The 17060-nt window shown below is 42.6% G+C and overlaps 1 protein-coding gene across 1 annotated transcript in view; it reads right to left on the reverse strand.

The window, feature by feature from the left end:
- The window catches only part of FBN2 (fibrillin 2), a 254470-nt gene that overhangs the window by 67240 nt on the left and 170170 nt on the right, over nt 1-17060 (reverse strand). The window contains exons 21-27 of the mRNA XM_028103619.2: nt 13271-13408; nt 12611-12661; nt 11815-11940; nt 8025-8252; nt 7380-7505; nt 2837-2965; nt 1957-2082 (exon numbers count right to left, since the gene is read on the reverse strand). Of these exons, the coding sequence (XP_027959420.1) occupies nt 1957-2082; nt 2837-2965; nt 7380-7505; nt 8025-8252; nt 11815-11940; nt 12611-12661; nt 13271-13408 (924 nt within the window). The remainder of the gene's footprint in view (nt 1-1956; nt 2083-2836; nt 2966-7379; nt 7506-8024; nt 8253-11814; nt 11941-12610; nt 12662-13270; nt 13409-17060) is intronic.

Here is a 17060-nt window from a genome sequence, read left to right on the forward strand (position 1 = left end):
ATTTAAATTTTTTTAAAGTATTCTCTTTGCCCAACATGGGGCTCAAACTCACAACCCCAAAATCAAGACTCACATGGTCTACCAACTCAGCCAGCCAGGCACCCCAGGAATTAAATTTTTAATGTTACTGAATTTTAATTAAATTTAAGTAGCCACATGTGGGTCGTGAACACGAGACCATGTACATGTAGCGTATGCCAGAAATAAAACTTACTAATATTTAATATACGAATTTACACTGGTATGTTCACCCGCTCTTTATGAGATGGTCAAGAGTTGCCTGAATAATGTGGAGGATCCTGAGGGAAGAAGGCTGGCTCCCCAAGCCACAGGGCCTGATACCAGGGCTTGCACTGTTTGTGTGTTTCCATCTTACTGTGTTTAGTGTGCCTCGATAGGTGGATCTACATCACCTACTTTAAAATCAACTAACCCTTATAAGATAGGCAGGTGCCTTATAAAAAAACTTCTGCAAAGGTCTGTGGAATCAAGTAGTGCTATTACTGCAATTATAAGAGAATAGCAAGAAAACACTAGCATACAAGCTACTCGTGAGACACAATGTAAGGTAAAAACAATGACAATATCATCGGGTAAAATTAGATCTTCATCCCAGATTCTCAAAATTACCAAGAAGACTACGTGACATGTGGATTTATATCTACGATCATGAAATACGTATTTCATTAAATGTGCAAAAATATGCATTTTATATAATATACCTGTAAGGGTACTTTTTTTCAGCTATAGGATCCATGAAAACTAACAAAATAAATTCAAGTTAGAAACAGGTCTCTGATTCGCTGAATCACAAAGATGAACAAATATTCTGAAATCATCTCTATGAAAAAGTTTTAGTACTGCTATTAAAATGAAATAAAAATACTTAGGGGTGCCTGGGTGGCTCAGTTGGCTAAGCGCCTGCCTTTGGCCCAGGTTATGATCCCAGGGTCCTGGGATCGAGCCCTGTGTTGAGCTCCCTGTTTAGTGATGAGTCTGCTTCTGCTTCTGCCTTTGCCCCTCCCCACTGCTCATGCCTTCTCTCTGGCTCTCTCTCTCTCAAATAAATAAATAAAATCTTAAAAAAAAACCTTTAAAACTTTTTCAGTTTACCTTTTAAAAATGTCTGTTTAGTGTACAATTTAAGATTCACCTAATATATTAGCAGAACAATATAAATAGGGTTTATAAATAAATACACGTCTAGTGGAAAGGTGTGCTCAAATTCTGTTTTGAAATGGGGGTGTGCCATCTGCTCTGTTTTAAACCATTTTTACTTGCTGACACTTGCAAGAAAGATTTTCTGTGAAGAAAATGTTTCCTGGCCACATCAAGCTTTTAAAACCAACACACTAGAGCTCAGGAGTCCCAGAGGCCTCCGTATACATATGAAAAGCTGTCAGATGGAATGCTCCAAGACCAGCAAGACCAGCTGGTGTTCTCACGGCACCCCTGCCAGCCCCCCGCCCCTTAGCTCTGCCAGTGAAGAGACCAGGATCTTTCTGTGACAGGAGGGTGAGGAGGGAGCTCACGTGCTCCCACACACAGAGGCAGACCCCGTGATGACAGACATGGGGGTGCTGAATGAATGGCAGGGAGATGCACAGGGGAATGCACAGGTGAGCCATCAGGGAGCAGCCCTTCCAACAGCAGCAGCTTCCCCATTCCATCTTCTGTGGAGAAGGGACCTATGTGGCCTGACACAGGGTCCACCACAGGCATGTTTGTCATCAAACAGTGGGTCACCAGGACAATGCTGGCTCCTTTGAGTGCATCACTGAGGCATTCTCTAAGGACACAGCCCGAATCCAAATAAAGGGGCTTTGAATTTCCAACTTTGAACCAGCTAGATTGCACGTGCCCAAAACAACAAATTTGTTAGAACTGACCGCTGATCTTTATGATCTCCACCAGGTGAGCTGGGTGGGTTTATGTGCTGAGGAGACAAAAACTCACCCACACAGTCCTCACGTGACGGTGACAGCTCGTGTCCCAATGGACAGTCACACTGAAAGCTGCCCTCAGTGTTCACACAGGTGCCACCCCTACAAAGGAGAGGGTTACGTTCACATTCGTCAATGTCTGAAAGGTAAAAACGTGAGATCCATTAAAGAACTCTGAGGGGAAAACATGTGCGTATACAGCATGGGGGATAAATGATCATCTGAGGTAAGTGGGACTCAAACGTAAGAGACAGGTTTCAGAGGAGGTTTGGATAATGTTCTCCTCACTTTTTCTACCACCAGTAAGTAAATGGTAAGCTTTTTTCTTAAAGACAGTGAGTTGTCAGGGAATGGACTTGCATGAAACAAGCAGACTCACAAGAGATAAAAATAAACTTTGTTTCACCTCACCCTAAATTCCAGACACCATATATTGCTATCCATGCCACTAATCAAAGTAAAGGAAAAATTATAGACTGATCACTTTTTATGTCCCGTGTGGTGAGTCCTGTAAGTCACTAAATATGGACCAAAAGGTAGGTAGTACCAAGGGTTTGTAATAACACACATAAAGAAATAATATGGGATTTGCGTGGCTGAATATAAATTTGGGGTCACCCCCCAAGGTCATGCATGTTAAGTGAATCCCTTATGGGTATCAGTCTGTGCTGATTTTAGGTTCTATGAACAAACAGAACCCAGTCTCAGTATCTCACTGCCACTGAGGCAACAAGAGGCTGGGGCTCCCCAAGAGTTATCTCGGAGCAGATTTCCTGTCTGACATTGAAATTTGTTCTCTCGCTCACCACAGCGCCTGGAGACAGGCTTGGAGACAGGCCAAGGTCGAGCTCCCTGGTTTGGAGTCTAGACAGGAAGAGCTGAAGCACACTTACCCATGCAGTTCTTCATCATCATGAACCCACTTTCGTAGCCTTCGAAGCACTCACACTCAAAGCTGCCTGGCGTGTTGACACAGATGCCACTTCCACAGAGGTCAGGAGAAATCCTGCACTCATCAATGTCTAATTTACGGGGTTGAAAAGAGATGAAAAAAAATCGCATGAGAGAAGCAGGTACCGAAGAGCAGTGAGGCAGGTGCGGCCTTTCCGGGGAAGGTGCAGCCCATGGGAGGTGCTGGCGAAGTCAGCAGCTAGCAGTAAGCAGCTCCGCGTGCCCGAGATCAGCTCGAGGTGAACGGGACCTTGGGCACATTCCTTTCCCCAACTGCCAAAACTGTCACGGCCAACGGGCAGGTGTGCGTTGGCCTTTAAGAATTCTGGAATTGTGGCCTTCTCTTTGTGGCTTAGAAGTGGTAACAGAGGGATGAACAGAGCAACTGCGGTATGAGCCAGACAAGGCAGGGGACAGATGAGGACGCAGTGGACACATGGAATGAAGTCCTGGGCATGCAGTGGGGTGGCTGGTGACCAGCACACCCAGCCAGCCTCAGAGGCAGATGTGGCCCCCCAACTTCCAGCTAGACAGTGTACATACATGGCGGAGCTGTGAAATATGCTCCGGGGTCTGTTTTTCTGTCACGTTCAGATATGGAGGGGCTAGTGGTTGATTTCTCAAAATAAAAATCAAGAAAAAGGATGTGTTTGTCGCTCTACATACTATGGAAAATAAGAATCTTCAACAGCAGCTTTTATGTTATCAAAAACGAGATTCTCTGAGAAATATCCCATGCTCGTAAGCTGAGATTTTTTCATAGAGAAGTGGTGTCTATAAATATAATTGAGAAAACATGACGTACTTAAAAAATTTTTTTTGGTCAGGAAAGTTTTTGTAGGAAAAAATGCCTTTGCTGGCATCTCTTCATTTTGATAAATTTTAATTCTGAAGTTCTTCTATCACAGGATTTATCAGTGGATAATTTGTACATGCTCTCTTGGGCGTCTCAGTCTCAGAACATCAAATGCATTCTCCCAGCCTTTGGTCTTTATTTATTTCCCAAATTACAGGCAATACTGAAGATATGCTTTTAAACAAAATTCTTTTTTTTTTAAATTTTTTATTGTTATGTTAATCACCATACATTACATCATTAGTTCTTGATGTAGTGTTCCATGATCCATTTAAACAAAATTCTTAACACCATTCACTGATTCAATTAGGCAGCTAACACTATGCATATTGATTCTCTTGCTTGCTGTCTATCAGTATCTAGAAATTAGCAGTTAGAGATATTTGAAGAACAGAGAATGAACTCATTGGCAGAGCACAGACATGTTCTGGCTGACGTGATATGCTGGCTGCTGCATGGTGTGGAGTGTGGACTCCAGAAGCAGACACCTAGGTACCAATCTTAGTTCTATCATCTACTGGGTGAAGAGGCTTGGGAAAATCATTTCATTTCTGTGTGCCTCAATTTCCACATCTGTAAAATGGGGAGTATGGTACAACCCACCTGGCTAGGATTAAGTGAACCAAGTATGTGTCAAGCGCTGAGAACAGTGCCTGTCTCATACAGAGCACTGTATCCATGGAAATGGTTTTCTGCTAAAAACTGGTATTTTGGGAGGAGGTGGCTTTGAACTGGTCCTTGAAGCTTGTACAGAAATTCTAACTTTAGGGGTCCTTGGGTGGCACAGTTGGTTAAGTGACCGACTCTTGGTTACAGTTCAGGTCATGATCTCAGGGACCTGAGATCAAGCCCCTCACTGGGCTCTAAGCTCAGTGAAGAGTCCGCTAAAGTTTCTCTCTCCCTCTGCTCCTCCCCAGGCTCACGTGCATACTCTCTCTAAAATAAATACATCTTAAAAAAAAAAAAAAAGAAAGAAATTCTAACTTTAAAGATGTGGAGTGAGTAGGACCAGAGATAAAGTGCACAGGTGAAGAAAAGTAATGCATGTCAGAGAACAGTCCGTTGCGGAGTGCCCGGACGGCAGAGGTGGAGAGCGCAAGGACGGGCAGGATGGGTGTGATTAGTGAGGGTGCCAAAAGAGGACGGGCTTTAAAGGTTGTGAAGAATGGCGGCCAACGGTGCCCCACTGTCCTTTCACGTTATACACCACAACACTGCAGTGTGACCAACAAAGGTCTCTCTTACACAGTTAAAGGTGGTAAGTTTCAGAGTCAAAGTAACTTGGCTAATTTCACACCAAAAACTGGAAGAAACCTGTCTTCACCCAGGTTTAAAACTGTGGGTCAGTGAAAGTTGCTTTGTGGGCAGTAACACATGGTGGTTGGTGAACATGAAGGATCAATGGCATGGAAGACCCTGGAAGAATCTGCTGTGCAGTGAATACTGCCACATGTCGCCCAGTTCCCCCTTCAGGAAAGAAGGACTTACTCACCTTTTCCCTGCTGCTTCTGGCGGGGCGGGGGGGCGGGGGGCTTGTGAGCACAAAGCCCTGAGATGTAAACTATCTTCCAGAAATGCCTCAGCTAAGAGGAACATGCCTCATACTCACACCCCTTTTCTGGGCAGATGTATCCCAAGACTGACCATACAGGTCCACAGACACCTAGTCTTGTTGCCCTAAGACAGTTCTGATGGGCCATCCTAGATCCAGAGCTCCTGGTGGGGTGGGCTGAGGGCCCCTCTGGGACTGATGGCCGCCCAGCTGCCCCCTTTGCCCACTTCTGCTTTCTTCCCTTCCCTTCCCGAGGAGTTGATCCCAAGAGCAATCCCTAGTAAACCTTCTGCAGGCTAATCTCTGCTCAGAGTCTATTTCCTGAGGAACTGAGCCGGCACCTACAACAGTCTTGAAGAAAGAAGGAAGAGTATAGTGTTTGGAACAACCACTGCGATGGAGACTATACCTAACTTCTTCCTCGTCCGAGAGAGGGAGAGATCAAAACTAGATCTGAGGCTTCGATCCTGAGTGAAACGATGCTATTGCTACAGACAAGGAGGTCGCTAGGCAGAGGAAGGGTGGGGACGGGACAAAGGGAGGCTAAAATGAAGAGGAGCTGCAGGATGGCGAGTGCAAGTGTGGCACTGAGGCAGAGGAGAGGACAGAGCCCGCCTGTGCAGGCACCGGGCCATAGGCAGCCGTGAGAGGTGGAGGACTCTGGAAAATGCCAAGGGCAGGAAGAATCCGTGAAGATGAGCGAAGACACATCACTGGCACAGACGGATGACCGAGACAGGGAAGGGCCACGGAGACCAAGAGAGAAGAAAATTGAGGAGGGGATGCGGCCAGCAGAGAGGTCATGGAGAGTATGCACCAAAAGAAAGGTATTTTTTCAACCTGACAAAGATGTTCTGTGAGAGAACGTATATGTGCCTCAACGAGGGAGGGCAGAAGTCTAAAATTACATGGATGTAGAAAGCAGATGGTTCTTCAGGAGAGAGAGGTAAGAGATAAAAGCAGGGCAACGGGGTGGCAGCGTGAGGGATAAGATGGCCGAGGTAATGGCGTGAACTTGTTTTCAGGTCCCAGGAAAGCAACAAGACAGGGAGGGAAGTGCTGCAGAAAGAGGAGGGAGCCTGCTGACAAGGGCTGGAGCAGGAGCAGCCAGGGGGAGGGCATGAGGAGGAGCAGAAAACCGTGAACATGAAATCTCATTGCCTGAGAGAGGGGCGGGTGTGGGCAGGGATCTGGCTGTGAGAGTGGATGTCAAGAAAGAAGAGCGGCAGTGAGCAGGGGCCTGAGAGGGTGTGTGGGTCAGAGGAGGTCTACAGGTGGAGTGGAGAGTCAGTCAGGGACATAAGAGGTGAACCGTGTTGCTGAGTAGCTGTGAGTCCAGCTGAAGGCGAAGGAGTGAGGTGCAGGTAGCTCCTCCCTCACCGCAGGAAAGCCATGTGGGGGGTGAGGAGCTGGGGCAGCAGGAGAGGCCGAAAGTTCGGAAACGCTCCGGGGATGGTCGAGGCAGGCGGCGACCTGGGGACTCCAGTACCTTCCGCAATAGAGAGTGAGGAAGGTGTCAGAAGCACATTTCAGTGGCGATCAGCAGGGGTGAGGGCAGAGGGAAGGAAAAAGTCCAAGGAGGGGATGAATAAAGAGAGTTGTGAAAATAAGATCTTGAAGATACAGTTCAAGAGTCTGGAATAATTTATTTAATGTCACAGAAAAATCTAGACTTCCTATCTTGTCAAACTAAAGGGAACAGGTATGGACAGAGATATATGGATGGCAACTGGAGCATAATTACTGAGAAAACTCTTCACAGATGAGGAAAATAAGTTACAACTGCTCTATTGCAAACTTTCACATTCTTAAGAGATGTTATGTATCATTTAGACAATTAGCACTTGCTCTAGTGTATTCATCATCCTGGAAATCCTATTTTTCTGTTGTTCCTCGGGTAAAAGAGCATTTTCATGTTGTCGTGCTGCTCTCACAAGAGCTGGTTTGGAGAAGTGATTTAAGAGCAGGGAATAAAACCCAAGAAGCCAAATGTGGGCTTTTTTCAAAGGCAGTTCTTTCCAGCAGAGCAAAAGAAGAGAGCCAGGGTTCGCCAAATCCAGCAAAAGAGCGGCCTCACCTGTGCAGTTTCTTTCCTCCATGTCCAGAGCAAAGCCGCTGTTGCAACGGCACTTGAAGCTGCCAATTGTATTTCTGCACTTGCCGTAAGTGCACATCCCAGGAAAAGCTTTGCATTCATTGATATCTGAAAGCAGAACAAAGCAGGAATGGAGAGCCAGTTGATGGAAAAGTGTGGGTCCCTCGGTGAAAGCTTGAAAAGCTATCACGATGGAAAATAATGTTCCCAAGTCCAAATGAGGGCCCTCAACATCGTCAGTGATCACATGGATGCCACAGAGAAAGTTTCAACCCTTTTTAATGAAGGGTTCTGATCTCTTCCTTTCTGACCATTCATTTGGTAAGGTTTAGGGGGGATAGGGAGATTTCTGCTATATCAGGGCTGCATCTGGTCAGGCTGTGCTAAGGAAAGCAGACATACAGTGTGGAAGGATGTATGAAAAGTGAGATTAGTGGCATGTTTTACATCTTTACTTCAGTACCAGCCTATACAGGTGATTCATATTCCTGGGCCAAAAGGTCGGCCACAATTCACATTTAACAAAGAAAATAAAGTGGCAAATTACATGCGTAAAGCAAAACAAATCTGAGAGAAAGTGGGAGGTGAGCTTTGGTGCAGAGAGGTCAACGCAACCCTGAAAGTTACCTTTGTAAAATGGCCGCCCTGTAAGAACGTCCCCTCTGTTAGCAAAGCCCGGCCCCCGGGGGCACAGGGTCTCATACTCCTTGGTGCCAGGTTTGGGGCATTCCTCACACTCCGTGCCCCAGGCTGCCCCAACCGCACAGCAGCAGGCATCCATGCGAAACTTCCCAGGAACAGGATGGACACATTCATCTTCATCCCACTTCAAATAACACTGCTCCATGCGGATGTCTACATGGCAAGTGAAATCACAGTTTGAGATGAAAGTTTCACGTTCATTGACCATATACGGAGTTTCTGCTCAGCACCTGGCACAATGCCGAGCTCTGGAAATAGGATAATGGGTGAGAGACCGAGTCCCTGACCTCCTGGAAGGGATTCCATAATGACAGTCACTTGAAGAGAACAAAGGTGGGTTCCTCAGTATTACTTTATTTTCACAGGAAGGAAAGATTCCCTTGCGACCAGACTCCTTCCTATCATCATCCATGATCCCTTTTGTGTATTGCGCACCTAAGAATAAGATTACTCTAGTGACAGATTCTTGTTGTTCACTGAATTGCTTAAAGTGGCTTGCGACCAGTTCTGTCCTGTCCCAGTCAGAAGCAGTAAATGATCAACTGTAATCTATTTGCCAACTTGGGACAACTACTAAAACAGCTTTACCAAGGGAAAAAAAAATGTTTTTGCATTTAAAGTCATTTTTTTTTCTGTCAAATTTACCTTTGGTATCATGGTTTTTGTCCTGCATTATGTAAATTTGCCCTAGTCAAGGGCCAAATTATTTGCTTAAATGTCACCTTTTCCCTTCAATCTTGAAACATACCAGGATCTTAGAAGGCTGACAAGAGTCACAAGATAGGATAAATTAGTATGGTCTGTAAATAACACATTTATCTGTTAGTCAACAGAGCCGTTGGTCCAACTACAGTCAAACATCTGGCTATATGGATAATGAGATAAAAAAGGTTTTCTTTAATCAAATAATATGTTTTATTTGATGAAAGCCTTTCAAGACATTAAATCTTTTCCTAAACCTGAAATTGCTGAACAGAGTATGACATCCCTAATGGAAATATAAACATAAATCAATAAATGTGTTTATTATTTTAGTTACTGTCAATACTGATTCTTTCAAGTGCTCAAGCAAAGGTAGCCAACCTCCTTTAGCTTACAGTCACGTCCATTTCCAAGGATGGTAATTAAAAAGTCCTATTTTTAAAGAAAGAAATCACTGTGGTACATTTACATTTTGACTTGGTAGACTGAATACAGGTATTCACAGTAGGTGATTCTGCCTTATGTATCCACACCATCACCAGCCTCAAAGCCATGCTCTCTACCAGTGCGAGGTACAACAGTAATCCCCGGAGCGTCATGACCTCAAGGCACCCAGTGGCCACTCCCAGTCACAGCCAACCCCATCCAACACCCAACACTGTCACTAAGGATCTTAACAATATATACAAGTTTTATTTAGGTACCCTGAAAACTGTGGACTAAGTCAAACTTTTCCTGAGGTCATTGATATAATTTGCTCAAGAAGTGAGATTAGCTAAAAACAAAACAAAACAAAACACCCCAAAAATCATTTGAACTTAATACATAAAGAGTTATGAGAGCCTGGCAGAGTAATCCTGTGTCTTTGCTACGCAGATCCGTATCAATATTTGCCTCAGTAATCAAAACAGTGTACACTGGCCACATATGGCCTGGGAATGTTTTTACTGACTTGGGCAGAAATTAAAATATGTATTTGGAAACCTCTGGATAGTTCATGAGCTCTAGAGTTTGCTGCGGTCCTCACTATGCCTTATTACCACTTCCCTCATTTACGTTACCTGCCTGGCCCCTGAAAGTATTTGAATTTGGACCCCTGATCTAGATCAGTTTCTATCAGAGCAGTTTATCTCTACTTCTCTTCTCAGGATATTTTACATGCTTAAATGTCAGTCTCTTCTTGAAACCTCCTCACATCCCCAGCCGCAATTCATTTTTGTACCATAATTCAAGTAGTGACAAAAACATTTAACCAAAGTACCTGGATGAAGACTCTAATACATCCTTTTAGAACATTATAAAAGGTGTGATTTCGAGTGATATTATTGGGAATTTATTTTGTTGAGTTATAATTTACAATCACTGATATATCTTCACATACAACATCTTTTTGTTACTGAAGGCAATTTGATATTATTAGTCATTTGACCATACTGACGATATTATTTGGCATCTTCAAAAGATACTTTACTTTTTTCTAAACTTTTTAGATAATTTAACAATAAAAATCTGAAAAGAATTTTTCTTTATTATTGGGTTTTGGGATATTATAATTTTTTCTCCTGTTTTTTTTTTATTTAAATTCAATTAGCCAACATATAGTACATCATTAGTTTTTGATGTAGTGTTCAATGATTTATTAGTTGCGTATAACACCCAGTGCTCATCACAGCTCATGCCCTCCTTAATGTTCATCTCCCAGATATTACAATTTCTAATCAATTCCACATGATGTCATAGCCATACTTTGTATCCTAATTTAAATATACTATTAAAAATTAGCTTAAAATGAAATTCATGTTAATTATAATGACTCTGTACAGTGTTGCAAATATTTTGTACTATTAATTTTAAAATTCACTGATACATGTGGGGTGTCTGGGTGGCTCAGTCAGTTAAGTGTCTGCCTTCAGCTCAGGTTGTGATCCCAGGGTCCTGGGATTGAGCCCCATGTAGGGCTCCCTGCTCATCTGGGAGTCTGCTTTTCCCTCTCCTTCTGCCCCTCCCCCTTGCTCGTGTTTGCTCTCTCTCTAATAAATGAGTAAAAGATTTAAAAAAAAATAAAATAAAAATCACCAATTCATTTAAATACCTTAAAGATCTTTGACTATAACACAGTCACTATTCATGCTTTGTGTACAAGCTTAAATTTCAAATACAAACCTATATAAAGTTATTTTACAGACTAAAACTGTTCCATTGCATATTGGGAAAAAAAAAAACCCTTAAGTAAATAAAACATTATTTAGATACAATATAGAATTAAGGAAAGTTTCTTTTTCAATCATTAAACTCAGATTCAGTTAAGCAAGACCCTGATAATGATAAAGTCAACTAGGCATTTCTGTTTTTATTTATATGTGTTTATTTTAAGTAATCTCTACACCCAACATGGGGCTCAAACTCATGACCTTGAGATCAAGTCACATGCTCCAAGATCTGAGACAGCCAGGCACCTCTCAAGTAGGCATTTCTATACTAAAGATGTTGAAAAAAGAGCTTCCTCATTTTAGATCTTTATAAAATGAAGCATTAAGAAAATTTCAACTCTAAGGTGGTAAAGGAGTGTCTAGGATCAAGCAATGTTTTCAAAGAGAAACAACAACCTTGCCTATGACCTCCCCCACTGTCTTATCTAAGAGTGCAGCTGCAATGAACTGATAAATGTTGACTCCAAACACTAGTTTCCAATTTTTCTTTTATGTTCAAAATACACATAGTTGTATTTTGACCAATGTGAAAGACTGAAACTGCCTAAAATATTTGATTAAAGAAACTAACTTTTTGAGATAGTTTTTGAGCAGGACCAACTTTCTGTATTATACAGAATCCATGTCACCTAAATACATTCACTTTAAAAATATACTCTAGTGATTCCCCCCCACCAAATATTTCATTTAAAGCCAGTTTTCCAGCTATAGACCCAACGATTTTGAAGTGGTCAGTGCCCAAGAAATAAGAAAAATTCATCCCTGGTTTCATTCATAATAATACATAAAGACATGACTCTTACCCAAACACACACGGCCAGTTCCATCCAACGTAAGGCCTTCGGGGCACTCACAATGAAAAGATCCTTTGCTATTGACACAGCGTCCATTTGGACAAACACCAGGAAATACCTCACACTCATTAACGTCTGCAGGGAAATAAAGTGAGCAGAGGGATAAAGATGTTAGAAATAGAAAAAGCAAGTGTAGTCTTCCCATATAGCATATTCAATCTGTAATACAATGTGGATTATTACTTGAGTCGAACAGAAATATTCCACAACGCAACCACTGGGTTTCCTAGGTACCAGCTATGAAAATGACCACAGCCTTGCCCATCCATTAAAGAGCCCACATGCTCCTTCCCCAGCTGTTTTGTGCCTGTATGCCTAATGATGGCCCCATGAAAAAAAAATTTTTTTTAATGTTTTATTTATTTGACAGAGAGAGACACAGCGAGAGAGGGAACACAAGCCCGGGGAGTGGGAGAGGGAGAAGCAGGCTTCCTATGCAGCAGGAAGCATGATGCGGGGCTTGATCCCAGGACCCTGGGACCATGACCTGAGCCGAAGGCAGATGCTTAATGACTGAGCCACCCAGGCGCCCCGTCCTGATGCAAAATTACCCAACAGCATAAAAAAGGAGAAATGGGGAACTCTGAGCTGTCTTCCAAGAGTATTATTCTAAAGCATTTGTTGGTTACACTGAGTATTTTTACTGCAATTTCAAGGCTTTTAAAAATGATAAATATCTCCAAAGTGAATGTTCATTTTCCCTACTGCTCTAAAGACTTACAGTACCATCCAAGTATACACTCACCTTCACAAGAAACACCTTTAATCCTGGCAAACCCTCTTGGGCAAGCTGTATCTATGAGAACAAGAGGACATATTTTTACTTCATTGTAAAAGAAAATATAACTGTTTTAAGTTCAAGAAACAATACAGTGGAATCTAAGTTGAACTGACTAGAAACCACAAGCTGGGGTCTTAGAGCCCCAGGACTCTGCGTGCTCTCCATTCAATTCAGGATGGCACATGATATGCTGTGCTAACTCCCATCAGGGTTGACCCATATGGAGATTCTCAGTTTTCCTACCATTCACTTCTGCTTTCACGATGTCAGCTGAATTACAAGTAAGCTTTACTTACTTACATATAAGTTTAAAAGAAAGAGACATCACATTCTATTTGGACATGTGCAAACAAGGACACTGGAGGATACTGACAGTCACCCAGCAGCTAAATTCCAGAAATTCCCTTTCTCGTCTAAAATGCTCAGATCTGCTTACAGTAAAAGGATAAACCAAATACATATTTCAACAAGTGAATAAATTTCACCAGAGAAGACATTTCAGGGAGGGTAACGATCTTACAGTCTTCGTCACTCCAGAAATACATAGGGAAACAGGTGCCCGCCTAGCGGAAGGAACAGCTTTTCAGTGAGAAGCCCAGAAGGAGCTCCTGGGCAGGCTCCTACCTAGTTCACACCGTTCGCAGGGGCTCCCCCAGGCAGCTCCGAGTGTGGCGCAGCATTCCGATTTCAGCGTAGCTCCATTAATGTTCACCTCACAGCGGTTGTCCTGGATGTTGAGCCAACACGTCCCTTTCAGGCTGTCTGAAGAGGAATAGGGAGGGATGGGGAGCTCTCATCTCTGAAGAGAATATAATTCACTCTTGTACAACAAAGGCAATTCTTACAGTATTTAACAAAAGCATTATTTTAACAATGTTTTAATGTATATTCTTTAAGCATGTTTATGTGTACATGTATTTTAAATACAGTATATTACATACATGTAAATAAATAATCATACCATGTACATCTCACAGGACATGATATCTAATACAATGATGATAAATGCTTTGATACTTAAGATTTTACCAAGTAAAATTCCTTAAATCATTTCCTTTTCTTGTAGTGCCCCACCAAATACACCACACATAATTTATGTCCTATTACAGAGAAACCAGCATTTCTCTAACTGAAGATAATTATTTGATGAATAATTTACCAAAAAATCGACAAGATGAAGAAAAGAAACATCACCTATAAAACCACCACTAAGACACACCAGGGCTAGTGAGCGACAGATTTTCTTTCAGGTGTTTGCCTTTACATGATGTATGCGTGAGTTTGTCCCTAGTTCAGAAAGGAATACATGCTTATGATAAACTGTGTGAAGAAATGGGAGAGATAATAATAAAAGGATGTATGCCTAATCAAAGAACATTTTGATTCCTACAGAAAAAAAGAATATTTTCTTAATAATGCTAAGACATTATTTGCCTTTTTCACTCTCATTTTTTCACAAGTGCACATATAATAGAGTTTTCCAGAAGCTACACAACATGAAATAAAATTGTCATTCTGTTAAAAAAAAAAAAAAGGATGTGTATCCAACCACCTAGCGCTAACTACTTGTACATCTTGGTCTGTCTCCATATCACATGTAAGTTAGGATCCCCCTTCTGTGAACGACCGCTGCATAGAGGGCTTTTGGAACGGTCACAAGGCATGCAGTCCAAGTGGACAGGGCCAGTACAAGTCAGGTAAAAGAAATCATACCCAAAGTTCTCCTTGCAGTACTGTGGCTCCCAGTTCAGGGTGCATAACATTACCGAGGCTCCTGTCAAAACTCAGGTTCACAAGTGCACAGGTGTGCGGCCCGGGAGCCTACATTTGACAGACTCCTCAGGTGAATGCTATGCAGGTGGTGTGTACAACAGCTTGACGAAAAACTTAACAGTGTATTGTGGCTCACAGCCTTGGAGCACAATAAAGAGAAAGTATCTTCCTATAGTATTTACCTTAAAATTCACTTAATAATATGGGAAAGTTTCACTGCCAATTTTTGCAGTAAACACAAAGCATAAGGGGAAACAGAGAAAGAGAATTACAGTGAAATCGGCAGCACCAGGAAGGAAGAAGCTGTGGTTTCTCATTCCCTCCTGGACACTAGCAGGTAGGAGGAAGTGCCCTGCAGCCAAGGCCTCCGGGACAGAGGCCAGAACAAGACAACAGCGTCCCTAATTGGACACACACACACAAAAACAATGGGGCAAAGCCGTGGAGAAGATCTGGATGCTCATTTTGCTTTCTTCTGCTTTGAGATTCAGTTTGGGTGAAAACAGGTGCAAATGAAAAAGATTTTCTCATCAGACCATTTTTTTTCCTTTTTTTTTTTTTTAAAGATCCTTTATTTATTTGACAGAGAGAGACACAGCGAGAGAGGGAACACAAGCAGGGGGAGTGGGAGAGGGAGAAGGAGGCTTCCCGCGGAGCAGGGAGCCTGATGTGGGGCTCGATCCCAGGACCCTGGGATCATGACCTGAGCCGAAGGCAGATGCTTAACGACTGAGCCACCCAGGCACCCCTCATCAGACCATTTTTATCAGGTCTCAAATTACAGGCTTTTTATAGGCTTTTCACATGTTTGTTTACTTACTTGTTAAAATAGCCTCTAAGGTATGGATAATTTGCAGATGAGAAAATGGAGGCCCCTGGAGGTCAACTAGTCTACCCAAGGTCACCCAGCTAGTCCAGTGTCCCCATCACACATCAAAGCTGCATATTCTGATTTCAGAGCCTCCACTTTGTAACATCATGCTTCTTCTGGCTGGTATGGTACCAACACTTAAAAGTTACAAAACGCACTGATCCACATGCACATATATATTCATCTCTCTCGCTCTGATTGTTTTTCTGTGTGTATACAGACACACACACATCAGATGTAGTGATATAGCTGTGTGGTCAGGGGCTGGTTAAGAACTCTGAAAAAAATAAAGCAGGCTAAGCAGTCTTGATTGGAAAAAGACTATTCTTATCTAGGGTAGTCAGAGAAGTTCTCACTTACAGTGTGACCTCTGAGTGAAGGCTGTAGGGTGGCAAATATCGAGAAAACAAAGATAAGACAGAGGCTACAGTAATAATCAAGAAGAGAAATATTGGGGGCTTGGATTGGGGGGCAGTGGTGGTGAGAAGCGATTGCAATATGCATAAATGTCAAGTACAATCAACAGGAATTGCTCATGGATTCAATGTGGTGTTTGAAAGAAAGTCATCAAAGATGACTCCAAGGATTTGGGGGCTGCTGATTGGAAAAATGGAATTTCCATTTGCCAAGACAGAAACAATTCTGGGAGACACAGGTTCAAGCCAAAAGATGGAAATTGTTGTTTTGGCCATGCTAAATTTGAAGTATCCACTGGACATCCAAATGGAGATAGTGTGCAGACAGTCAGAAATACAAGTCTGGAATCAGTGGGGAGGTGTAGGAATGACAGATACACTTGAGGGTCAATGTAGAGGCCATCTAAGCGTGAGTGGAGACAGAGAAGCCAAGAGGTTCAGGGCTGACCAGGGAGACACCTCAAGCTGGAGGGCAGGAGGATATGGAAGACATAACAAAGGAAACCGAGAAAAAGGGGCCAGAAAAGTGAAAAGAGAAGACCAGAAATGGAAAACTTCTTGAGAAGGGGTGAGTGAAAAGCACTGCTAACAGTGAAGGTAAGAAAGAAGGAAGAACCATCGTATTGACATCATGGAGGCTACTGTCCTTGTCATGGCCATGGAATCTGAGGACAGCATGCACACCCAAGACAAAGATGAGGGAAACTGGTCTGGATTACAGGGAGCCATTGGATGTTGAGCAATGTTATGCAGGAAAGATTAATCAAAGGTACTGTTCTATTATATTTAATAATTTTCAACCAAAATACAATAGTCTTTGTATTTTATAGAACAGTTTAAGATTAATTTATATTTAGGGAGTTTACACAATATATTCTGAATCTCTAAACATTCTAAGTGTCTATCTAGTTCCTATAGGCTCTAACTTAATTTTGAATTAGTAATCACACTGGGGAATTTTTATTCAGTTCTTAATATAGACGCTTGGCTCCTAGGAAAGGGCAGTTTGCAGGCTGATCACCAATTAGAGCCACTGTCAGTCCTATTAAAAATTTTTGTAGTTTTTCCTGCGTATGTTTTACGATCTATTTCTTCTTTAAAGCTAGAATTCTGTTTCCAGTGAAAAAAAGATAAAATGATGTCTAAAGATTTTATTTATTATTTGACAGAGAGAGACAGCGGGAGAGGAAACACAAGCAGGGGGAGTGGCAGAGGGAGAAGCAGGCTTCCCGCCGAGCAGGGAGCCCGATGCGGGGCCCGATCCCAGGACCCCGGGATCATGACATGAGCTGAAGGCAGACTGTTAATGACTGAGCCACCCAGGCACCCCCAGAATGATGTCTAAAATTTTAAA

Source organism: Eumetopias jubatus, unplaced genomic scaffold, assembly GCF_037043125.1.
Source record: "Eumetopias jubatus isolate StellerSeaLion01/CBP00866 unplaced genomic scaffold, mEumJub1_p1.0 scaffold_5, whole genome shotgun sequence".
NCBI lineage: Eukaryota > Metazoa > Chordata > Mammalia > Carnivora > Otariidae > Eumetopias > Eumetopias jubatus.